At 35.3% G+C, this 27,140-nt stretch overlaps 1 protein-coding gene across 3 annotated transcripts in view; it reads right to left on the reverse strand.

The window, feature by feature from the left end:
• Window positions 1-27,140, reverse strand: part of RPGRIP1L (RPGRIP1 like) — an 81,227-nt gene that overhangs the window by 24,269 nt on the left and 29,818 nt on the right. For 2 of the 3 annotated variants that reach the window (XM_076349310.1, XM_076349311.1), the window contains exons 11-22: window positions 20,754-20,860; window positions 20,474-20,524; window positions 19,067-19,246; window positions 18,302-18,419; window positions 16,794-17,246; window positions 15,041-15,192; window positions 12,368-12,734; window positions 8,649-8,863; window positions 7,351-7,434; window positions 5,626-5,697; window positions 3,846-4,023; window positions 2,621-2,718 (exon numbers count right to left, since the gene is read on the reverse strand). In XM_076349310.1, the coding sequence (XP_076205425.1) occupies window positions 2,621-2,718; window positions 3,846-4,023; window positions 5,626-5,697; window positions 7,351-7,434; window positions 8,649-8,863; window positions 12,368-12,734; window positions 15,041-15,192; window positions 16,794-17,246; window positions 18,302-18,419; window positions 19,067-19,246; window positions 20,474-20,524; window positions 20,754-20,860 (2,075 nt within the window). The remainder of the gene's footprint in view (window positions 1-2,620; window positions 2,719-3,845; window positions 4,024-5,625; window positions 5,698-7,350; window positions 7,435-8,648; window positions 8,864-12,367; window positions 12,735-15,040; window positions 15,193-16,793; window positions 17,247-18,301; window positions 18,420-19,066; window positions 19,247-20,473; window positions 20,525-20,753; window positions 20,861-27,140) is intronic. The other variant, XM_076349312.1, reaches the window with a different exon arrangement.

Consider the following 27,140-nt stretch of genomic DNA (forward strand, 5'->3'; position numbering starts at 1 on the left):
TTTTATTGTGATAATTGAATGCTAAATTATCTCCTGTAAGGATAAAGTGTAGACATGGGGGTGAAAGGGAGGAGGGGATGGAAGAGAAAAGATTTTTTTTTTTTAAATATATTTTTTTTAAAATATAAAGACCATGCCAAAGAAAATGCAAATTCCCAGTTTTGATGTCTATTTTGAGGATCTGAAACAAGTCTTTTAATCAATGTATTATACATCAAATTGATAATGTTAACTTCTGATTATTCAAATGTATGAAATATTCATAGAGAACTGTCCAAACTTTTACATTTCTCAGACTTCTTTTCTCTATTAATTATCATGCCTGGAAGCTTTTTAGTAAAAGCAGCAGCCATCAGCCTGACTGAACCTGACAAGCTAGCAAGGCCCAATTACACTGGCACTCTGTGGCACTTTGATGTACTGGGAACGAAAAGAGATAGGGGCAAATTGTATAGCACATTATGTTAATGACTTGATTTAATCCAGCCACTAAACTTTATGTAGCCTGTTAAAAAAGATGCTAACACTAATTACGCCACTTTGGAAAGGAAAGAAGGGGACAAGCATTTCATACCGACAAAGTGAAGCTCATAAATGTTGTAAATGAAATGAAACAAAATGAAGTAATCTATGATTAATTATACATCATAGACAAGAAGAAAAGAGAAAGAAGCAAGTGGTACAGCTAAGTACTGGAAAATCTCTTAGATACCCTTCATGATGAACATATCTAAGAAATAACCATGAACTGTCTAATTTGCAACATGCAAAAAAGAAACAGTATGATCTTAAATGGCTTAAACAGTTTGGCATACAACTCAGATTTATAGGATAATTAGCATAACGATCTCTAAAAATCACAAGTCTTATTTACAGTGTTTGATTACCAGCAGGATATTTATCTCAAAAGATAAAAGGCAGTGATTTTTAATCATAAAAAACCCAAATTCAATCACAATTTTCACATGCTGTATTCTATAATTAACCCAAGATTTCAAATATACCAATGCCTACTTTTAAAATCCGATTTGTATCAAATATGTTGCCTTAATAGTTTACAGCTTTTGTTGTCTTATCTACCCTTCTTGAACATGCACTTTGTTACCAGAGGAACAGATCAATGGAGAGAGGTAGAAATTAATGAACCTGAAATGAATCGATACTCAAAATCCTCTCAGAAGTGTTCTTAAATAATTTTGATAAAATAAAATACAGGATGACTAGAAATTTATAGATCAACTGTATTATAGTTTGACTTAATGGTGACGAGTAGCAGTCATTTTAGTTCTCAAAATTACAGGTGAAACAATTTAACATTTTGCATATAAACAATGCAATTCTGTCTCCAAAAGTACCTTCTCTATCTTTCTGCAGCATATATAAGTGATAGCATTTCTAAATCTCTTCTACAACGTAAAAAAAAAAAAAAAAAGAGCAACATTTCTCATATGAAGCATTGCTTCTTATTGCTAGTTACTTTGTAAGATGTCACTCAGCCTTGAAAAAAGGATTAAAAAAAATCAATCATCATCAAACTACCTCTAGGTTCTCACATTGCAGAACATTAAAAAAAAGTTAAGACTGATAGGATATAACAGTACACCCCTGGTCCTTTAAAAGGAGGCTAAGACAGACCAGAGAAGTATTAACTATTAGAAGTATTATAATCAATTTTAAGTGCTAGTTTTATATTTTTTAAGATTGTTCAGTCAATGTTAGATCTAAAAGTATGAAATATTCTTATTTTTTGAGAGAACTATACTATTGAAATAGTGTTCAAAGTAAATTTTCCAAATTTGTATTATGCTGTGTTATTTTGTATATATGACTTTATACTCATTAATTGCTGGTTTTAAGAACAAGTCAAGAGAATATCATTACTGTACATGACCACAAATAAGAATAGAAAAAGTACACTGAGTGATTGGATACTGTACATCTACAAACTTTATTGAAAACTGATGTTCAGTTCTAAAACTGTTGGGAAGTCAGAAACAAAAAGAAGCCTGTGCGGATGTCCCAGAAAATACATGCAAGGTTTGCATGTTATTAACAACCTCAAGCTTATGCAATTGCCATTTCAACAACATTCAATCAAGTCAACATACTGGGATGAAACAACAGTGGGTAGCTAAGCATTGTAGATTTACTACAGGCCTTGACAAGTGAAATTATCCTCCCCTTCCTCAGAAAGCACTGGAAGAAGCAGAAAAGCACATTTTCCCACATAAAGGCAACAGGTAGGACTGAACAAGACTAAGTTCACATTACAATAGTTATCTTCCGTTAGGGAGATTTTGTGCAGGACTAAAATTTGAATTCAGATTGAAACTAATTAGAAATGTCTACTTCTAAGTGTGTATGACAATAATGGAAAAGATGACAACAAATTTCCCCATTAAAAAACCACCTGTAAATCACATGCACAATACGGTCAGGTTAACTTTTCTTTTTTTCTGTGAAAAGGTGTCTATTTGAACTGGAAAGAGGAAAACATACATTTGTTGAAAATGCCTTAGAATCTGACCTTAGATATAGCAAAGCTACTTTTAGAAGAACATTAGGCTTAAAATATTTTTCTTAGACTTACCAAATAATTGCCATAAATACTCTGACTCACCTGTTTAATATTCTTGGATACTGGACTTGAAACAATACAGTCATCGCTGTCAGTTGTTATTGATTCAATGGCATCATTTTCTTGTCCATCATCTTGATCTGGAAAAAAAAAAAAAAAAAGAAAAAATCAATGTAGTTAAAAACCCCGGTATTTGTAGTCCATCTGAGACTCGCTGAGAAACCTGATAGCAATGTTTGCTTTTCTAATAAATAAAGTATAAGTGCCAGGTAAATCTCTCTTCCTTGCAGAAGATTAACACTGGCAAATCAATGACCTTTAAAGTAATCTAAACTGTATTTTTTTCCGATTTGCTAAAAAAATAGTAATGTTTCCCAGATGAAAGTTGATGAGTGGAATGATATAAGTCCTGTGATGAACTAAAGTATGAACAACAGTTAGCTTTATATAAGAATATGGCCTGAATTTGTGGATTTCCTCTGACTATATTTAACACAATGCACATGTAAAGAAGAATGTACTTTTTTAAAAAAAAAAAATTAGTTCTGTATGCAGGTGGACTATTTTCTAAAGCATTCAGGTCTTTTTTTTTTCTCTGGAGCAAGTTACTTATAAACACAACAGGGGTTCAACATCATGTTTTTCCAATTTTTCTAATGAATTCTTATGCAGAAGCTGCAAACAACTGAATATAAAATTTTAGCATCCTGCTTGTGCTTTTACGTCAAACTTGGTATCATGGACTTGGTTTATTTCAATGATAAACAGTTCAGGCTCAGAGGTGGAACAGGATGACCCGGCTTTTACAATCTTTAAATAAATCTGCCTCTAACAACTTTATGTCACAGATGTGATAAGACGTACTACCCCTCTCACCGTCTGAAAGGATTTCCGATATCAGCATTGGCTGTTATCTAAAGACAAAAGGAGTATATTCATTAAAATAGTCTTTAGAACAGCATAGTTCTAAGGGAGAATATAAAGACATTTAAAATAGAAGCCAGGTTTCCTTTAATATTTTATGAATCTAGGTCAGATACCAGATTTTTGCATTCAATTATAATACAGTTTCCATTTGGGAAGAAGATAACACCACCATATCCACCACCCAGCTTCAGCTGTGAAGTACACCAGAATATCATTTCTGTCATGAAGCTTCTCATAATAAGGCAGCTCCCACTGCTAATAAGAAATGCTTAAGAAAACGGAAAAAGACATAGATTTATTATTAAGAAAATAGTTACTTATTCATAAAAATGAATTCTACCTTCTGGTTCCAATTCTTCAGTTATTTCTGTATCATCTCCAGAGGTAGCTGAGCTTTGGTCGGCCAACTGCCCCTCTGACAGATGTGAGAGGTCTTCCTTTTCCTGTTGAATTTCTTCAGCCATCTCCTTCACCTTATCATCTGCTAGCCTTTCTTGTTTAACCTCATGTACTACACGCTATATAAAAATAGATAAACTTACAGTCTTTATAACACTCCTTGACTAGTAAAAGTTACTAAAGTTCAAAACTTGAAGAGTTATGGCTCACATTCATTATACATAGCCTTTAAACAATTATATTGCTTATGCAGTGCAGGAAACAATGAGAAGTTGTCAACTGCAGTAACAAATAATTGATACAGTAGAAAGACAATTCTCTAACAATGTACATTTGTGAAAACATAACTATTATAATAATTTGGTACCTGTCAAGATATATACAGCCTATTAGATTTCCAGATTCATTTATATTTCAGCTCTTTCAGTTCTAAAAGACTCAGTTCAAAAAAACCAAAACAAACCACAACAAACAAAAACAAACAAACAAAACCCCACCACCACCTTACTCAGTTGGCAATTTTCTAACTTAAATTATACAATATTTTCTGTTTCAAAAGCAAACTAAAATCATATTAAAAAGAATTGGCTTTGCTACAAAATACAAACATGTTATCTAAGGTAAAATATCTTTAGTGCATAACTTACTCTGAAGTAATCTTATTCCCTTCTTTCTCTTTGAGTACAATTACATAGAATAATACCTCATCAATGGATATAACATTACAGACATGTCATCTTCCATGGAAATTTGCTGGAGACCTATGCATTATTTATCACCCAACAATTCTCCTCTAGGACTGAATTTTCCACAGAGACACTGATGCTTCACCTCCCACCCTCAGAGTCCGTGAGATAACTTTCAGCTGGCCACAGAATATCTGGGTTTTCCAAAACTGGACCTGAAGAGTTATTTCTATTCTAACACATTTGGAGCCACACAAAGCAACCCAATGTTAACAAGCACTTAAGAGCCTTATTCTATAAATAAAGGTTATCCTTGAAGTTTTCAAGTCGTAGAAAACTGGCTTTATGTCTCTTATGCTCCTCCTTGGCATAGATGATGTGTCATAACCACTGTACTTTAGACAATGTTTGGCCAGTCTTTTTAATTCCTTCAGTGACAGAGTTACACTTTGCGGATAAAATTTTCAGAGAGGGAATACTTTTTGATTATTCTACTTGACCAATACCACCTGATGTGGTGGAAGGGAGACTTAACTTCTCAATCAAAGCCCCAGATGAGCTTTAAAGTAGAAAAGTGAAAGGAAGATAAGAGCCAGTGATTAAATGGTGTGTTACACCACTAAAAAGTACAGTTTGCCAATCTGCCACAGCTTACTTTCACAACCAATTGGACCATTACAAATTACAATATTTAATACTTTTCTTCTCCTTGGAATGCTACATATTTAGCAATATTCCAAACTTACTCCATTTCTTCTTCATTTCCCCCCGCTATATAGTGGTAATTTTTAGAGGGAAGACAAAATAAATTTCATCCAAACATAGAAGGAAATAAGTAGAGATATTCCTCCCTTTCTAATGGCCAAAAAAAGATTGTCATCACAACGAATCACTTTTTTCATATTTCAGAGAAGTTTTTGAGATCTTACTTTACCGTAGTTTGATTTTTGATGCATGACTCTGAAGAAATAACATACACGTGGAATTCAAATGCAATGTATTATATAAACCCACAAAACCTGTATAATCTCATACCTCTGAAACACTTGGAACTCTTGAAGCCTTCATCTTCTGTGCAAGTTCCATGTTACTTTCAACAACAGAGCCCTAAGTTATGGGTAAAATAAGGGGAAGCCTTTAACATACAGTAGACAATTAACACAAAAAGGTAGGTATAAATTTACTGGTGGAGAAGCATTTGGACAGGAAATTATGTCCTCCTTTGCTTCCCTGCATTAGCATTACTGCTTCTATCCTCTGCTATAGCTTCTACCTTTGAAGCTGGACAATTCTTAGAAATGGTTTGGGCAACTCAAATCATTCATCCCACTTTTTAGTGAGTCTCCTTTTCTGAAAACAACCATTTACTTCAGTATTAATGTGACACATGCCAAAGAACTAGATTCTCTGCTATTCAGAAAATGAACAGGAAAATGAAACAGACTGTTCCTGTACAGTTTTAATCTGTTGAACTTCTAACTCTTTTGCATGGACACTCTCTTGCCATGTCACCACAAGACTGAGACATCAGAGAAGCCCCAGCTGTTTCATTATTTAGTTCTAACAGTACTTTTGTCTCTAACCAGTCAGTGAGACTTGGATTTTTAAAACATCCAGCAATGAAGACTTCTGATGGAGACAGAGTAGCTGTCTACCTTAGAAAAACCTAGTTTGTGAACAATTGTTGAACTTTGAGATGTTACTGTTTGGACAGCTGAAGATATGTTGTGTGTGTAACAATATGGCTAACATTTCAGTTTGCCATACCTAAGCTCTCAAAAGATTTGATTTCACAAACATTTGACTTTTTTTTTTTAAGTTAATAAATACAAGAGATCGACTTAATTCTTTTTTCCAGCCTATACTGTATGACTCAAAACAAAGTTTTAGTCATGGTAAACTAAATAATAGCAGAACCACCTGTGAATTGAAAACTGATGTTAATATTTCAAAAAATAAATCCAATCAAGGCATTTACAAATGGAAAAAAATGACCACAGCTAGTTTTTAATTAATTAATGCAACATAATATTATTAATAATAATATTTATACCTTTTATAATTAGCAGTTAAAGAACCTACCTTAACTTACTGGATTTAATTAAAAGAGTAAATACAGCCTATTCTTAGTTGTCTGAAGGCAGATTATTTAAGATCAAATGAAAATTTACACCATACAGCAGATACGTTTGAGTTAGTTCCAAGCAGACACTCCTAGAGTCTGGAAGGATGTACACAATAGTGCATCCCAAGTTCAGAAGTGTAATTGTTTTCACAGTGTTTGTAATCTCAGCTGATAAAACTTGTTTGAGAGGTGGCTCTGAAGTGTGTGAAATTGTGTATCTCATTAGCACAACACCAGGATCTGTTTGGATCAAGCTGGTTTCTGTAGAGCCATTTATATGTCTGCGCAAGTGGTACACTGTACAAAGACACTTTAATTAATAACCTAGAGAGCTGAGAGAAACAGTGCAGAGACAGTTGATTGATCCTGTTAGAATCTGTCCTAAGTCTATGAAAGTTGAAGCTTGTAAACTGTGGAGGATAGCAAGCAATTCTAAGGGAGTCACACAAATATCCCTGTATTGTATCCCCTACCTATATGCAGTACTGTGCTACCATTCATCGCCTGGGACATCCCAGTCTTGTGCTGCTAAAATAATGGAGTGTTTTCCATTATTAGTTCTACAAATTGTCCACACTGAGACATAAGCAGCCTTTCTTGCTTCAACATACACGAGCAAAATACTTAAAACTTACTGCCATTTGTATTGTACTAAGATCCAGAAAAGATAGTTTCTTGTCTGCTTGAGCTGCACGCTGCCTTGGCTTGGGTGTTGGTTTCTGTAATAAAACAAATATAGTTGAAGAGCATTTATCGCCATATTCTAACCATCTTATTTTACAGTAAATTTTGAGACACCCTAATTTTTCTCAAAGCCAAACTAACTGCACTAAATTCAATTCTAAACAGGCAAGATGACATAGATGTTGTTTGAATAAGCAATCCGCCCCCCCACACCAAATGAAGATACCTTTCAGAATTCAGCCACAAATAGGTATGAAACTGTACAGAACATCTATGGAATGCAATGTGAGTTCCAGGTGAAAGATATTTGTAGGACTGAAGTCAGTGGTATCATATATGTGGCAGAATGATTTCTTATTATCGTTTATGGAGTGCTTGATTTCTTTTCTTGTTCTGTAGGCTTACCATATCTTTGACACCTTTCCTCATGCCACTCCCTTTGGAGAATTTTAACACAGAAGCAGAAAAGAGACTGGTAATAGTTGCAAAATTAACAAAATTACACAGAAATATTTCTGTCATGATGTTATAATACAAAAGACAAAAAATAATAAAGAAAAAGCAGTTTATTACTCTTCAAGCTTTACTCTCTTGATGAAGGTAGAAATTAACCTCAATCTCCACTGATTTTTATACACAAAAAAAAAAATCCTTACACTACTTTTAATTTATGTGAGTGATTTTTAAGAAGCTATTGGGTATCTTAGCACCATGCTCCAGGCACCAGAATAACAGAGTGTGGTGCAGATACACCTACGTATCCATACATATGGCTTGCGTCTGGCTGCTTGAAAATTCTTTTGGCTCAAAGCTACCCCAACTGACTGAGTTCTGTCTGAGTTTGAGACCACAGAAACAATAGCTGATTTCATGACTGTCATAAATGTCAACCCTTGCCCTGAAGTTGCACAAGCATGTGACTACACTTTATGTAGGACATCTACATTGGAAAGAGAATTAGCAAGTACTAAATTCATAGGGAAGACATTTAATGTTTGTTATTTCTCCTCCCTTTTCTCCCTGCCCTTTTGCTAACCAGTTATCTACCATTATAAAAGACTTTTTAAAGTTTTGGACACAAGAAAGATTTCACTTCCCAAAGGAAGTCAAAGATGGTGGTTATATGAAGTGTTTGTACTATGCATTATTTTACAGTAAGGACAAATCCTGGTCATCAGGGAAGAACTAAACAACCTACTGTAATAGGTCTTTTATATCTCAACTTCTGTGAGTTTGTTAAATTACTTACTGTCACTGATGGAGTAAAAGAAGGAGACAGGGCTGGAGTCTGCGTTTTTTCCTCTGCTTGTAATTTAGTTGCCGCTGACTTCTCATTTTGAATGTAATTCACTACGTGTGCAGCCATTGTTGATCCACTTGGTGGTAGGTAGACAAACTTCCATTTTAATTCAACTGTGATGGTACCAGTAGCGCGTCTTTCAGAATCTGTTAGTTCAAAAGTACCTGAAAGCAAAATGCAAATCTTGTCTAAATTATCTTATTCTATACATATACAAGAAAATGCAATGCAAAACTGAATGGGATTCAGAAATTAAGTAACTTAATAGTCTTAATTTTAGAAGCTAAATGGTGTCAAAATATTGTATTTTGTAGATCCAAATATATCCAATATAACACTGTGGACATTCAAAAATACAGGATTTAGAAGGGACTGGATTACTGTGTTCGTTCAAAATGTCCTGTAGGTTTCTCAGCTAATCCAATACCAGATAACTAATTCTTATTGACATCTTTCAAAAGACCTAACTAAAACATTTCCATGTTTTACTAACTTTTGTTAAAGCAAATAAAAGGGTTTTAAAAAATCTGTGAGTTGCTACATCTTTATCGAAGAAGAAACACCCTAAATTTACTTGCAAATTTTCTATTATCCATTTATATGGGATAAATATAGAATCATACTTTAAAATTTTCATGAATGTCTTATAGTTGACAATGAAATAACCATTAAGCAGCTTTTATATTATAAACACCATAGCAAATTTGTAACTGATATCGACTTGTGGGGAGCAGTTGATGCACTGAAAGCAGGGCTGTTATTCACACGGTTGAAAAATGGGCTGACGGAAACCTCATGAAGTTCAACAAAAGCAAATGCAAAGTCCTGCATCGGCCCAGGAATAGCCCCAAGTAGCACTACAGGCTGGGGGTTGACTGGCCACAAGCAGCCTTGCAGAAAAAGAGCTGGTCCTGTTTGACAAAAATAATACGAGCCAGCCAAGCTGTGTCTTTGCAGCAAAGAATGCCAACTGCACCCTGGCCTGTATTAGCAAGAATGCAGTCAAGTAGATCCAGGGAAGTTTCATGCTTTCTCTATTCGACACCTATGAGATGGCATCTGGAATACTGTGTCCAGTTTTGGCCTCTCCAGCACACTGATATTGACATTCTGGAGCAGGTCCAGTGGAGGGCTACAAAGAGCTTCAGGGCATTGGAGCACATGACACAGAAGAGGCTGAAAGAAGCGATCTGTTCAACCTTCAGAAGAGGAGGCTCTGAGGGGATCTTATTGCCACCTAATAGGAGGGTGTGGAAAAGACAGAACCAGAGGTGAAGAACCACAGCAGAAGGAGGACAGCCAACAGACACAAGTTGGAACATGGGAAACCCCAGCTCTGTAAGGAAAAAGTTTTTATTACGAGGGTGATCAAACATTGGAACAGGTTGACCAGACAGGTACTAGATCTCTGTCCTTTGAGATACTCAAAATTTAACTTGGCAAAGTCCTGAGGAACTTGCTTTAACAGGGTCAGGAGGTTGGGCTAGATGATATCAGGAGTTCCAGTCGGCAATGATTCTAAGATTCTAAGCGTAGCTCTTGATCTGTTTTTTTTTCTTCAAAGAGGCTGATTTTTCATGTCAATTTTCTAATTTATTTTAAGTGTACATTAGTCAAAACTAGAAAAGGAAACTAATGAGAAAAAAAATTAAAGCCACGCAGAGAAAGAAACCATGTTTTAAATTAGCATATCAGTCCTGGAAAAAAAGAAGTAGCAACACCAGAAGAAAAGGAGGTGGGAGAAAGTATGTATATGCCAGGAAACATTTTTTATCATTAGAACATAAAAAAAGGACCAGTAAAAGAAGATATCAAATATTTCCAGGTTACTTTTGAACCAGAGGGAAACACAATGTTTTTTTTCAAGAGTTATTTCAAGACACCTACTATTTTTGCCTCATAGATATCTTGTCAGTTATGAAAGCAGTAGATTTTGAAAGTCAGGTTTCAGCCATCCCTTCCCACCTGATGTTAAGACTAACAGGGCCTTTCTACCTAATAATGAAAGATACTTATAATATAGTAGTGTGAGAAATATAACTGGTAAATTTGGTAGGCTTCTCAAGGCAAAAAACAGTGGTAAAAGACAGATGCAAACAGATTACTAAAATGTTAACAAAAAAGCAACATCAATAACTGATTAGCAATTAAATTTAGTCAGTGCTAGAGTGACACATCATTCCAATTATAATTATTTATCAATTCGTAATTATTCCATACCTGGGCCAGTATAGAGAACAAAAAAGGATTTAAAAGACTTTTCATCCTTGTTAGGACCACAATAAATGAATATTTGGACACCAGATTCCTTTGTTCTAATTTTTTTTTTTTAACTTGTGGATTTTAAAGAAAATATTTACTTATTTGTCTTAAATCTCAGAAAATGTCACGAGGGGAAAAAATCCTACTATTGTAATCCACCCTGTAAGGTACAGGCATCCTGTTCAGATTCATTGCAGTTAATGGATAATCACAAAAACAACCACTTTAAAATTTGAGTTAAAATGCAACAATACCGGAACATTCTGTGAGTACTGTCTTAGTAAACAAAAGAGATATTAAAAACTTTTTATCTCCCTTGATCTTTTCTTTCTTTAATGTTTGAAGTTTAATGTTGATATTAATAAAAATAATTCATCAGTTTCAAAGCTCTGTCACAGACTTTTCACTAGCCATGACTTAAGTAACACTGAGATGCAAAATCTCTTTCTAGGATTTCATTGGAGTTTAAAATTCTGTCAGACAAGAACAGTAGATGAATGATACGGGTTTTTAGAATCATAGAATCATTTAGGTTGGAAGAGACAACTTTAAGATCATCGAGTCCAACCATAAACCTAACATTGCCAAGTCCACCACTAAACCATGTCCTCAAGTGCCACATCTACACATCTTTTATATACCTCCAGGGATGGTGACTCAACCACTTCCCTGAGCAGCCTGTTCCAATGCTTGACAACCCTTTCGGCGAATAAATTTTTCCCAATATCCAATCTAAACCTCCCCTGGTGCAACTTGAGGCCATTTCCTCTCGTCCTATCGCTTGTTACTTGGGAGAAGAGACCGACACCCACCTCACTACAACCTCCTTTCGGGTAGTTGTAGAGAGCGATAAGGTCTCCCCTGAGCCTCCTTTTCTCCAGGCTAAACAGCCCCAGTTCCCTCAGCCGCTCCTCATAAGACTTGTGCTCTAGATCCTTCACCACCCTTGTTGCCCTTCTCTGGACATGCTCCAGCACCTTCACGTCCTTCTTGTAGTGAGGGTATTCAAGGTGCGGCCTCACCAATACCAAGCACAGGGGGACAACCACTTCCCTAGTCCTGCTGGCCATACTATTTCTGATACAATCCAGGATGCTATTGGCCTTCTTGGCCACCTGGGCACACTGCCGGCTCATGTTCAGCTGGCTGTCGACCAACACCCCCAGGTCCTTTTCTGCTAGGCAGCTTTCCAGCCACTCTTCAGCAAGCCTGTAGCATTGCATGGGGTTGTTGTGACCCAAGTGCAGGATCCAGCACTGAGCTTCTTGAATCTCATACAACTGACCTCAGCCCACCGATCCAGCCTGTCCAGATCCCTCTGAAGAGCCTTTCTTTAGTTTGATTCTTAAAGAGATACAAAACAGGAAGTGAAGATTTTGTTAAGTTTAAAGAGCTCTAATTCTTACCTGAGATAGATCTGTCATGTGCTAAAGAAATAAGAGGCACATTGGCCTTCCCTACATAAGCACCTTCTTCCGTTTCACCATCATCAAATACATAAAAGGTTACGGATTCTGATTTTAGGTATCGGTCTAAATCTGCATTCATTGGCACTTGGAAACACATATGGTCATCTATTTGTGGGTTGTTGCTGCTAGGAATGATGGGAGTATCATGGTCTGCAAAATCAAAGAACTTGTAGACAACATAAGGATTTGGCTGAAGACGTTTTTTTCGGGATTGTAGACTGTTACAACATTTTATTGTAATGTGGAGTTCATTTAAATTGCCATCTGTTGAAGTGCTGACTTGGGCAGTTTTGAGTATCTGCTGCTTTAAATGAAAAAGAAGTTAAATTAAAAACATTAGAATTCTTATGTTGGCAAACTCTAAGAACTATATAAATAGAACAAATAACTGATTATTTCAATGACACTCCAACTACTGTTTCATTTTATATGTCAAAATATTACTTGTTCTATAAATATGACATCTCTCTTGGGTTGTTGGTATAAGGAAATAAGAGGTTAATCCTTTCAGGTCTGTGATTGTTTGCTTTATTCTTCTAAAGTTTTATGATCTACTTGTCATTTGATTATCTACAAAGCAGTGAAGATCACAGTTTTAAGAGTGATTCATATCTAGTACCACTTTAAAGTTAAGGATTCTGGTCTTGACAGCTATTCTGTGTCAGGAAATTTTTATAACTTTAGTCCCTTTTATATATATACTTTTCAATAATTAAAATTGCACCACAGATTCCTCTGGTTTCTTCTTCCTCCTAAACCTTTACCTACATAAACAATTTACAAAATTTAGAAATCAGCATGTGAATAGCATAATAAATATTTGGAAGAAATTAAAAATAAATCAAAAAACTCAATGATATCACAAATTTTTTGAATTACCTATCAGCATGGCTTGTACATACTGTGGAACCCATAGCTGGCAAACTGGGAAATTCATTTTAATAAAAATTAAAGAATAAGAAGAAAACAAATAACATGACTACCTGAAATGAGTAATCCTCATCTAGATTGACCTCAAAAGGCTCTCCTTTTTTACCCTAATATATCACATCTATTTTCATTAATTGTACCTAATTATCTTGCTTGTGGAAGCCAGAGTTCTGTCCACTGGTATATGGGGAAACATGTATCAATTTGATTTTTTGTGATAAAATGTTAAATATTTTGATTAAATAATCCACACTGAAATAGTTAACAAGAAAACCAAACATGACAGTTTAAGTCCTTAATATGCAACCTTAAGACTACTATTTCTGGCTACATACAGAACTGGAAAAAAAAATTTATAGCAGTTTATGTACACTTCATGTTTCCATGATTTCTGCAGCTATACAGGACACAATTTTATATGTATGTTTAACTAGTGAAAGCTTAAATTTTGGAACGCACAACTGAAGTTACTTTTGCAGCTGCAGATGGACAGAACCCTTAACATAATGTAACCATCTGCTATAGCTATATGACTTTTAGTTTCTGCCACAAAACATTTCTGAAAACAGTGGTGTTTCACACAGCTCTGTAGAAGCTGCTCTTCATTTCTGCCATTTTTCTTATTTTATTTTCTCCCGTATAATCAGTATATTTCAGTTGCCATGTTTGAATTTGCAATTTCACAATAATTACAACAAAACGCTCTGTTCCACATGCCTTACCTCTCAACTGTGTTTGGACTGGTAACACAGCTAGAAATAACATAATCAAAAATAGAGAAAACTAAATAACAGATTTTGGCATTTAACAACGGCCAGATTTCTTGAGCTAGTTAAAAATACCTTTGATTCCTTTAAAAATCAGATTTAAAGCAAATGTTACAATGTTATCAAACATGAAGTTTTTCTGAAAATGCCTACGCTAACCTTTAATAGAATTCATACACTAAACATACTTGTCAGATTACATCATGGAATCCATTGAGATTCCAGTACAATATAAATTTACATTATGGAATAATATAAAACATTAAAGTTACTCCAGACTTACAGTAATTTAAACAGCTATAGGTAAAAAAAAAATGGCCTGTTAGAGACTCTAAAGTGTTTTAACTTACACATTTCAACCTGATTGTTTTTATTTCTTAAACAATTGCTAAAGATATCTCAAAGTCCCTTCTTTTTCTGTGACTCTTATTTAAACATGATTATACAGTGCATTATATTATCAAAATTCTCTTCATTATCCAGCTAAAAAAAAAAGAAAAAAAGTGAAATAATCTCAATCTCATAATACTCAAACATTAAGAACTTTGAGACCTTTCTGAACAACCACTTCACCTGGTATACTGATCTGACACCCAGTTGGTTTAACATTCCTGAATATTGTACTAACAAAATGTTAAGAAAATCTGGCACTTACAGGTTAAGAAAAACTAAATATAATAATTTCAAATATTCTAGTGACAAACTGAAGTTTAAGACTTTGTCTCTTCAGGAAAGCTATAGTTCAACTGGTTCTTTATCTCTTTACATGAAAAACATGTCATTCAACTGCTAAAGATATTTTCCAGTTCTAGAACCTTTAACATATCAAGACTTGAAGTAAACTATTTGAACTGAGAAAGTAATTTTGAACAGTTTATTCTATCAAAACTATGAAGTACAAACCCAAACCTACCTGAGATGGTCGTTCACGTTCCCTAAAATTGGATGTTATATACCCCAGAGCCTTTGACCTCTCTTTGTAGAGACTAATAGCTTGATCTATAGGAACTCGTAACCTGATCCCGTATTCTACGGTACCGTAATTTTGAATGTTTCCTTTGATTCCTAAGGAATAAATACATAAGGGATTGCATTAATTTTCTTTTCAACATTAAATTACTTAAGTCAAAAGCTAGGAAACACCACAAATTAAAGATTAGTTATCTTGTGACTATGCATTATGACAGTGTTTGTGACATGAAATGTGCAGTTCATGTTAGAAACAGAAACTCCTCCTCTGGCTCTACATGTATGATCCAAAACTGAAACATGAGCATTTTTTTTATATTGTAATCTGCAATATTTATTATCCAAGCTATAGAGTCAAGTCAAGTTCATTATTTTAATCTCTTTAAGGCAAATAAAGCTTAGGTCAGTTTTGTATGTCAACAGTTGGAAATGCCCCATAAAGTGGTATGCAGTTTAAATTACTGGCAAAAATACCACTTTATAATGGCTTCTTAAACGAGATTTTTGACAAAAGTGGGCAGTTAGAGGTCTCTATATATACTGATCTGACAAAATACTTCTAAAAGAAAAAGTAAGCAGCACAGAATATTAAGTACTTCTTAAAAAAGGCTTGTCCGCGTTATCTTAAAATTATTTTAAAACAATGAATTAAATTAAAAGGAAAAAAAATGCACAAAACCTAAACTAACTCCCCCATAGATTATGCTACTATACAAAATATTATTAACTGTAATCACCATCATTTGCACCTTTTTGATGCCTTACGACTATTATATGAAGACCTCTGACTTACCAGTTTAAATTACAACCACTGTAACCATTTCTTCATTTATTTATTGGTAAGGAATGAGGGGATGTATGTAGGACATTTGGGCCAGATATAAAGCACTGATGTTTGATAGTCTTATAATGCAGAAATGTTTTTGTTTTTAATGTATATTCTGCCAAACAGAGAAATTGCATATGCAAAAGTAGAATGATTTAATTTCATTAAATATATTACAAGACTTCACTGAAATTACTGTACGTTTCACAGCTGAAGTAAGTAGGGCCCCTTGTATCAATAACAGTCTCAGAGGATGAAAGGAACTTGCATTAAACAACTAAAACACAATTAACAATACATAAAATAAAGCAAAATGAAAAAGAATATCAGTCATTTAAAAATGTCTTCTCTACAGTATTCAGAGAAATTCTAACATATTAATAATACTACAATGCAATCAAGTACACTGCTCTACTAACTACTTTTCTCCATGCTGTTTTTGTATAATTCTGTTGAGTAAGGTGATACTATCTTTTACTAAAATTCTTTACATGCGTAGTAGTAACACTTTGCAAGTAACCTTTATACAAGACAAAGAATCACTTGCTCTTTTCAGACAAGATTCTCTAATGCCATTTCCAGCATGCCACATACTTCTAATGTCACGTACTTCAGGATCACTATATTAACACCATCTTTGTCCTCAGCCATTGTGGGCAAAATTGCACTCTGCGAAGTCAGAGCTTTCCCACAACTGTAGGTAGAATCACCAGAACATGCTGCACATCCAACAGGAAATACCATGTTGTGTAAATCTCTTTTTTTTTCTTTTAAAATAGTAATACACGAATTCATTGTTGGCCAAATACCGTTACTTAATTGTCACTTACAATACTGCATCAATCAGAATACTTTTTGATATGTTAATTACCAACTAAATTTGCTGTGCTGTAGAACTTCCCACTGTTCTCCAAGATTTCGTGGAGCTTCAGTTGACATGCAGCAACTGTTTCATAATCTGTGCCATATGCAAGATGAACCTCAAGTGTGATACTCTTTTGCTGTATATAGTGCAAGAAGCAGTTATCAGCCTGCACAAGGTACTGAGAAGTGAAGTCATATGATGGGGTACGCCCATAAACTATTGGGGTTGTCTGAAGTTCAAAGTCATAGAATGCGTAAGTACAAAAAGTTGCAGGTTCATGGTCACCAAAAGCACGCATAGCTCCAGAAGAGAAGATCACTTTGCTGATATGAATTTCAAAAAGGTTCTCTCCTCTTTGTAAATGTAAAGTTTCATCAAATTCATCCACTGGATCACCCGGCAATATTTCTGGTCTGGATTTACGTGGTTTTGTACCATAGACAGTATCTCTTAGTTGGGCTGCAACAAATAAAATAGAGCTACAATATGACCGTCTTGTTTAAAAATCAAATATAATTAATGTCTGAGTAGGGAGGAAAAAAGCATAATTCAATTATATTAACAGCGTTACTTTCTTAAAGGTGTAACCAAAAAAAGAAATCACACATGTGAAATCATACATCTACTGCTCATCTAGCACACTGACAACAACCAAGAATACCTCCACAATGGAGCTGCTTCAATATACCTAAAAACAGACACAGGACTCTAACAATTAATAACAGATTACAAGGAAGTTAGCAAGCAAAAATTCAGAAGTCTTATGCAATGATCAAAATAAGTATCACTATGCAAATGTAGCAGACTTAAGACGTATTTTTGTAGAGTTGAACTAAATTTGCTAGGGAAAGAAAGAATACATCTGACTTTTAACCTCTGTAATATCTTGAGTGGACGGAACTATCAGCAAAGACCTTTACATGTTGCCTGGCCTCATAGGTGGCAAGAGGTGAACAAATGCTTACAAAATTAGGACATAAATCATCATGCAGTCCTTTAGTACAGGGGATGCAACTTGGAGATAAAACATGAAAATTGTTATGACATCAGGGTTTGTAAGGTATCCTATTTCAGGCTTCCTATGCACCTTTTACAAACTGAAGCCATTAAAACAGCAATTTAAATTCATCATATTGAAATATTCCGTTGGTATATTATACCATGACTTTGGGATTTTTAGCAACACAAAATGATTATGCAAGGATAGAACAGCAAAATAAGAGGTTGACTATAAATGTACAATTTATTTAAAAAAATAAAAAAATCTAAGTTTGGTAGTTTTATTCTTATTCAGCAATAGCTGCAGCATAAATGCTTTGTTGAATTTTGTTTGATTAATAACTTTATCATTTAAGTCAATGAAACAGCACACAGATAATTTTCCATGAAAGAACTGACCTTTCTGCTAGTTTTAGGAATGGAGAAGTGTTTCAACTGAAGAACAAATTTACAACAATGATTTGCAAGAGATAAAATATAAAAAAAAATTAGAGAAGAATATACTTTAAAGATACCTTCTAGTTTTCGGATGCGTGCAGCTCTAATATCAAGAAGATGGACATACTGTTCCAGTTTTAACTCATAGTCTTTCTGTAGACTTTCCATCTTTTGTGTCACTGCTTCTACTTCAGTCTGAAAAAAATTTGCATGTAAAAAGGACTTTTGAGGCTTGTCTGCATTGATGCTGCACATGTTTTTGGCTACAAATTAAAATACAGCTAGATTTGAGGAAAGAACATTTAGAGTACACAAAAATAACAGCAGTTTTTAATTCAGCAATACAGCAATCAATTCCAATTTCAGCAAAATCTAAAAACATTATTAAGAAAAACAGACTAGCTATTCTTTCAGGACAATGTTCCTAATAGTTTCTTTAATGATTTTGTTATTTTAAAACTTAGGTTTATTGAACAAAAAGTCAAAATATGATCTGCAATAATCCAGAACAAGAGAGTAAAAGCAGCATGTTGTGGAAAAGGAAGCTTATTTGATAAGTACACTTACTATTTTTCCTGTGAGGACCTGATAAGAGCTCAGAGATAATCCCAAGAAGGCATGGTTTGAGGGCTCTGATCAGGGTGAGTTAAAAGACTAACATTATAGTCACTTGGATCTCATGCTTTTTAAACAATACTTTCAACAACAGCAAATGTTAGGTTACCTATAAACAGACTGGCTTTGTTGCTGAATTTGCAAGTCTCACTTATGACAAGTTCCAGTGCTACAAATGTTAAAATGTTATTATCAGGTTATTTTCCACTGTGAGTAGAGTTTAGTACCTGGTAATCTTTGTTAATTTTGTGCTGCACAATTAACATATTCCTTGTCTTTTCAAGTTCTTGCACTGTTTCCGCATGTGTTAACTGCAGCTCCTGCATGGAGTGTTCTAAATCTTTACGGATATCATCTTCTACTTTTTCCAAAAACATTAGGTCCCCATTTTTCTGCTGCTTTTGAACCTGGAGCAAATTTGAAAAATTACTAGAACAAACTTTTGCAAAATATTTGGATGTATTTGTGCCTGGTTAAATGTAACACTGGGATATAATTTTGGAACAACAATAAGACAGTAAGCATAACTGTAAATTTTGAGCATGTGGTAACACGAAAAATAAGAATGAGGTAGACCAGTAAGTGTCAGGATTGTATTCAGTAATGTAATCTCGTGATCGTCAGGAACCAATTAAAATGTACGAGATACTCAGAAGCAATCACTCCTGTCTATGCAATGAAAATACAAACCCCTTAATATACTTGCCTTTTATATAATTAATAATCCTGCTTCAGTGAATGTACAAAACCTGAATTATTATTCTCAAGTCTACATTGCTTCTGTTATTAATACCGGGGTTTTAATTTTCATCTAGGTGATTTTTTTTGTTTTGTTTTTCCTTCTTTTTTTCATTATCATTATAGAATTATCATTTGCACTTCAGTAGCAGAAAAATATTCTATTTACAGTAAACACTTCCTCAAGAAAATAAAATGTAAGTCACTAGAACACTGGAAACTTAATGCAAACTTATTTTTTCACTGATTTCTTCCCCCCACCCCCACTTCATTTTCAATTTTGCTGTAAACAATAAAATTACAACTTATGTGCAAGAGAAAAAAATAGAACATTTTCTGGGTATTTCTGTTTTTCTGTTTTAATAAACAAAGAGAAGTTGCTAAGCATCACTGTATTGCATTTTAGAACTTCCATGCTTATAGTACGCTCCCATAAATTACAGAATTAATACACAAAAATGGTTTTTTTAATAAACATTATTGGAAGAACAAGATGGCACAATAAGTAATTTAACTGAGAAAAAGTAAGTTTTTTAAAAAAATGCTTGTGAATCTGGTTTAATTCACTTTTGATGTTATAATGAATTATCTACATAACTCTAGATTTCATCGTGGCAATTTTTTCATCTTTCCTTCTGCTTCACTGTAACTGAAAAATGACAAAAGCACACATATGAGCTTGAAGCATTAACTACTAAAAGATGCACAAATAATTCAGCCCTTGCAAATCCCAGGCACTGTGTAGAAAACATGTAATGGTCAACAAAGGGTTTCAAGAAAAAAAAGAAAAAAAAAAGAATAAAAGCAAAGTATATAGAGTCATAGAATCGTTTGGGTTGGAAAGGACATCAAAGATCTAGTTCCAACCCCCCATATGCTCATTCTTTGTAAGTTACCTTCATAAGCAAGAGAGCTTCACTGAGTTCTGCTACATCAATATCACTTTCCTGAAACAGAAATACTTAGTGAAAAGGTGTTATCAAATGTGAATGAATATCGAAGAAAGACATTCAGGATAACAAGATGCATTCTCACTGGACATGACATTTTGCTTGATATCATGAATAAATAAACACTTATATTTCTGTATTCTTTTACTTTCAAAAAGAATTTGCACTATGCATAAAACATAGAATAGGATTATTTGCTCATATTCTAAACAGAAATAGAGTTCACCTTTGTCAAAAACTTCATGTGATTTTTCAGTTCATCTAGTTGTTGCTTATGTTTCAGGTAGCATAACTGCAGGTCTTTGTTCTCTTGCATCAGCTTTTCCTTTTGGTCTTAACATAGAAAAAGAATAAAATATTCTACTTAATTCAACATAATTATAAAAATTATAGACTTGCTTTTTCATATTAACTTATGCATGAAAATTTCATTTTAAAAGGTAGAAACTAATTTATTTTGTATAGGAAAATCTTTGGTATTAACAAAGGGATAGAAAACTACTCTTTGATCTGGTATGGATGTATGGATTAAAAAAAAGCAAAAACATTCTTACTTTCATTAAAAGGGAACCTACAGCGTCAAAAATCTACACTTTCTGTATTTTTAAATAGAAAGATATGCCCAACTAAGTACAGCTTTCTGTTTTGGGGGAAGGGAGGGAAGAGGGGAATAGAGATGATATAAAACTATTTGTTAATCTGAATGACTAAGCACCATTAAACTTAGCAGCAGAAGGTTACACAAATTTTACATGAACACCCACTAATGCATAGCTACATCCACAGTGATTTTTCAATACTCTCTCACTCTCCTCCCCTGGTCGAACTCCTTATTCTCTTGATAATGTTTTTTCTCCTTCCATTTTTTCCTGTGTTTTTTTAAAAGTCCCAAAGTTATGTTCTCATACCATGTACTTAGAATCATAGAATAGTTTGGGTTGGAAGGGACCTCTAAAGGTCACCTAGTCCAACCCCCCTGCCATAGGCAGGGACATCTTCAACTAGATCACGTTGCTCAGAGCCCCGTCCAACCTGACCTGGAATGTTTCCAGGGATGGGGCATCCACCACCTCTCGGGGCAACCTGTGCCAGTGCTTCACCACCCTCGGCATAAAACATTTCTTCCTTATAGCTAGCCCAAATCTACCCCCCTTTAGTTTAAAGCCATTCCCCCTTGTCCTGTCGCAACAGGCCCTGCTAATACCTTTGTCCCCATCTTTTTTATAAGCCCCCTTTAAGTATTGAAAGGCTGCAATAAGGTCTCCCCCAAGCCTCCTCCTCTCCGGGCTGAACAATCCCAACTCTCTCAGCCTTTCTTCACAGGAGAGGTGTTCCATCCCCCTGATCATTTTTGTGGCCCTCTTCTGGACTCGCTCCAACAGGTCCATGACTGTCTTGTGCTGAGGGCTCCAGAGCTGAACACAGTACTCCAGGTGGGGTCTCACCAGAGCGGAGTAGAGAGGCAGAATCACCTCCCTCGACCTGCTGGCCACGCTTCTTTTGATGCAGCCCAGGATACGATTGGCCTTCTGGGCTGCGAGTGCACATTGTCAGCTCCTGTCCAGCTTTTCATCCACCAGTACCCCCAAGTCCTTCTCGGCAGGGCTGCTCTCCATCCCTTCATCCCCCAGCCTGGATTGATACTGGGGGTTGCCCTGACCCAGGTGCAGGACCTTGCACTTGGCCTTGTTAAACCTCATGAGGTTCACAGGGGCCCACTTCTCCAGCTTGTCCAGGTCCCTCTGGATGGCATCCCGTCCCTCTGGCATGTGGACCACACTACTCAGCTTGGTGTCATCTGCAAACTTGCCGAGGGTGCACTCGATCCCACTATGTCATTGATGAAGATATTAAACAGTACCAGTCCCAATACGGCCCCCTGTGGGATGCCACTCGTCACCAGTCTCCATCTGGACATCGAGCCGTTGACCACTACCCTCTGGATGCGACCATCCAACCAATTCCTCACCCACCGGACAGTCCACTCATCAAATCCATACCTCTCCAGTTTAGAGAGAAGGATGTTGTGGGGGACTGTGTCAAAGGCCTTACAGAGGTCCAGATAGACGACATCTGTAGCCCTTCCTGTGTCCACTGATGTAGTCACCACATCATAAAAGGCCACTAGGTTAGTCAGGCAGGACTTAAATACTATGAATTCATATTTTAGGTCAGAATGATATAATTGTTAACTGTCAACCTGATGTGCAAGTATTAGCCTTTGTAATTCCCATCTGCACTCGTGGGAGTTGACTGGTAAAACATCACATACTTAGTTGAGAATATATTCTACTGCTTTCAACAAAATAGTCCACAGTATCTTTTTAATGCTGGAATCTTTTTTGTTGACCCTCAGGGCATGATGCACAACTTAGCTATTTTTACAGAATAACTTTTCAGTTTAGAGGCTTGAACTGAACAGGAAACAGCTGGCTGAGATGCTAGTCTCAAGGGTTTTGAAATGTTTCAAAAATTGACATCAGGTTAGTTTTAATTTTGCAGCGTTTATGTATCAAATGACATCTTCACTAAAAATGAATCATCTGTAATGCCACTGCTCCTATACACAGTAGCCTATACATGTGTTGGGACTCCACAAGAGTCACTTTCAATTCAAACACACAATCACCAGTAAGGTTTTAATTCTCTGCAGTTATGATGAAAACGTAATTAATTAAAAGAAGGCTTGTGAATGGGCAGAGAAAGCAGGCCTTCATAAAATATGGTGAAACACTTATCAGCAATTGAGTCTTCTAGACTCTCCCAAATAATATATCTGAAAGACCTATATCTGTTGGGAGGTCTCCCACAGAGAAAAAGGGCCCCTCATGCTGATGTTGTTTCTTCACTACAATATAAACTGAGATCTGAACTGGCACTTTTTCCAGGGATAAGGGGACAAGATATCCCTCCTGAAGTACTTCTATCTCATTGTCTTGAATTTTCTGACAAAAGCAGCAGGGTCAGTTCACTCTTTTTCTAACATGAACCCCAGCGAAGCCTTTGTATACATTTTTTGTATTCATTCACACTTGCTGCTTAAAAAGTTAACTTCAAAACTGTAAATGGTATATAGAAAGGAAACTTGGATTTGTTCAAATTGAGGCAATTTCAACAGCTTGTTGAACCAAAATGGGCCAATCTATCAACAGCACAACTCAGTCTACCTTAGCACTATCCATGTTGCCTCTTCAGATTCTCAACAGGCTGTGTTTCTATGATCCCAACCAAAGATAAAAATGCAAGACATGCAGGGAAAGAGGCAGGAGGAAAGGGAATACTTCCGCAATAGCCTTTAGGGAACAGAAGTGACAGGAGGGTCCTGACATTCAGTTTTCCCATATAACTACACTGGTTTTCATCAGAGTCACTCAAACTCTCTACTGGTTGTTTCCACTTTTAATACTATCAGCACTGATTGGAGCACACTTAGATTGGGGTTGGTACTGCACGCTCGCTGCTGCTTAGCTTGCTTCCCCTAACTTAACCCAAAAGCTGCAACTGAAGGGGTGAGGGAAGAGGCGATTCTCACACCATTGGTGACCACATCCCACAAGAACACATCATCACAACAATATAAGGGTTTTCAGTAGCAAGGATATGATAGTAACAGCACAAGAAAGAGGGAAAAACACTGCCCCGGAGGCTTTGGAAAACACTGCCACAGCAGCTTGTGTGAAAGGCTACAGAGCCACGAGTAGAAGCAGCCTACAGAGTTGCAGATAGCCCTCTGTGTTGATAAGGACCTTATAAGACGCCTAAGAGACTGTGCAATAATACTCTTCTCAGCTGTAATCAAAATATATATTGTGCCAATATACGCAATCCCATTCAAAATCAGAATTTGAATAAACTTGCAGGGGCGTCTTCCACATTAAATATTTGTACATATTTGCAAAACATGAAAATAATCAGAAGCTTAATCAGCAAAAGCCTCCACATTTGTTCACCTCCTACATAAATTCAAAGGGTTCTTATAGACCAACGAGTACTAACCAAGTAGCAGGGGAGAAGAAAAGAAAACTGTCACTGTCTTTCCCTGTAAATAACAAGTACACACTTCCAAGACAACTGAGACCTATTTTGCTTACTATCCCATAATCTACCTACCATCATGTACAAGAGCATCTATCCTCCCCCTCTTCCTTGCCAAACCCTCTATTTGTCTAGGTCCAATTTAGGGCAATAAGATTGCCTTCTTTGTTAGCCCATGGAATAAAACTGGAACTGTATTTATGCTAATTTTTTTTGGTAGTTTTATGGATAGAAGAACAATATTTAGGGAGTGAAATATAATTTTTACTCGTATACTTCACATGTCAGCTTTTACTGACACAGAATAAATATTTGTCCATTAAGACAACTGTAAAAAAACTTCAGTCAGTAAATAGTGTACTCTGTGTAAAACAGTACTATAACTATGAACAACAAAAGCAGCAAGACATGAGATTATATTAATGAAAATTATTTAGACATAAATATTACCAAGTAAAGACATACACTGTATGAATTTATGAGATAAGTGACACCAATCCTTGCTATAGTAATTGTTTCAACTTAGATTCTGTATTAGCTTATCTCAGCCTTTTGAGACTTGCATGAAACAACACTGTCAGGAAGATGCAATGAACATGAACCAAAGAGCTATTGTAATTTACGGCTGAGAATCTGGGAGATATCATAGAATCATTAAGGTTGGAAGAGACCTCTAAGATCATCGAGTCCAACCGTCAACCCAACACCACCATGCCCACTAAACCATGTCCCTAATATCGAAAAGACAAAAAACACAAGAATAAACGACTACGGGAAACAGGGCAGAGGGAAGTGTGATAAAGCATCTGCAAACACCATATTCTTAAAAAAAAAAAAAAGGGGGGGGGGGGCCCAAACACGGTCACAATGTGAAATAAGTTATTCTGTTTTCTGTCTAAATGTATTTCTTTTAAGTATTACAAAACACGTTATGAAGTTATGGACAGAAAAATACTACTAAAAAATTCAGATCCAAGTTACATGATCACTCTAAAAGATAAATACTGAAGGAGGACATGGAAAAAGGCAAGATGATGTATGTAGCAAGAAATGCTACAGGCAATTCTCCTGTAGCATTAAGAATTTTCAAGACTTCATTTATTTTAACATCTTTCTTAGTCCTGGAAAAGAAGTTTTGGAAAAAAGATTCATATGCCAAACTACAAAGGGTAGACAAGACACTATTTCTACACTAGTTCCAGCCAGTAGGTTAAGACAAATAGTACTTCAGTTCTCCTGCTGAACTTAAAAAAGGGATGTGCAGCAAAGGCAGATACTCTGAAGTATGTCATTAAAGAAACTTATACTGCCTAAGTTTTGTAATCAAATCCTAGACACATAGGCCTTGAAGGGGCCTATAATATATATTAATAATAATTAATAATATATAATACTGATAATTATTAATAATTAATTATATTATTATTAGATATAATCACAGTATCTACTCAAGCTGCAGCGAGTTCAATTCAATAGAAATTGAAAGTGTAGTAACCTGGTGATCCAGTTTAAGAGTACAGCAAGCTATTAAGTGCCCATCTGGGAAAGGGGTGGTAAAGACTTGCCACTTAAACATAATGCCCATAGGAAGGATAGAAGATGGAAGGTGTTGCCTGATTTTCCACATTCAGGTTAACCAAATAATAGTATGGCCTATAACATTTTCATGCTCTTAATATCACTTTAATTTTTGCATTGCATAATCAAACTGTCATTAACAACTGTCCCTATTAACGTAGCTTAAAGCATCTTATTTGTTTTAGTATCACTTAAGGCTAATTTTGCAAACACTTGCTGTGGTCAAATAAAATGTTTAAATATTTAATCTGGTATTTGAAGTCAGTAGAGCTACTCAGAATCTTAATGGTAAGCACATGCTGAACTCGAGCATTAATCATAAGAAGAATTATTCACAACAAGTTGGCCCACTTCATTCCACTAGATTGTTCACAGAAACACACCTTTTAAAAATACACATTTGAAGAATCAACTCTAAAAGTATTTAGTTTACTTCCTGCCTGTGCTCTTGTTTTGTAAATTTTATGTTGCCACAGTATATCACAGTATTGAGATAAAAAAAAGAAAAGATTGCAAGGTCTTAAAGATTCACTGAGAAGTTGTCCTACAGCATGGGAAAAACACATATGAAATAATCTGTTCAGTAGATTAAAAGACAACTGTATTATTGTAAATGTACACAGCTGTAAGTAAAAATTAATACTGAAAACATTAAAAAATTCTGAATTCACAAAGTTGAAAGATAATTAACCATCTTCAAGGGCCTATATAAGCTTCATGTAACTTTGTACAGTAAATAAAATTAGAATAGTGGTTTATAATTTGAGAGGGACTCTCAGATGGTCCTCTTTTCCGTAAGAATTTTCAATGTAGAGGAGAAATACAGAATAAAGAGTAAATATTAACCCAATAGATGAAGAATGAAGACAGCTGGAGTTATATGATCCTCATTCAGCATATAACCCGTATTGGGTCATTTTTTGTACTTAATAGCTAGTCGTAACTTAAGCGTACTGTTCAAATGTACACTTAAAAGGCAGCTCTGAAATGACCAACAACC

The sequence above is a fragment of the Aptenodytes patagonicus genome, chromosome 11 (genome assembly GCF_965638725.1).
Source record: "Aptenodytes patagonicus chromosome 11, bAptPat1.pri.cur, whole genome shotgun sequence".
Lineage (NCBI taxonomy): Eukaryota > Metazoa > Chordata > Aves > Sphenisciformes > Spheniscidae > Aptenodytes > Aptenodytes patagonicus.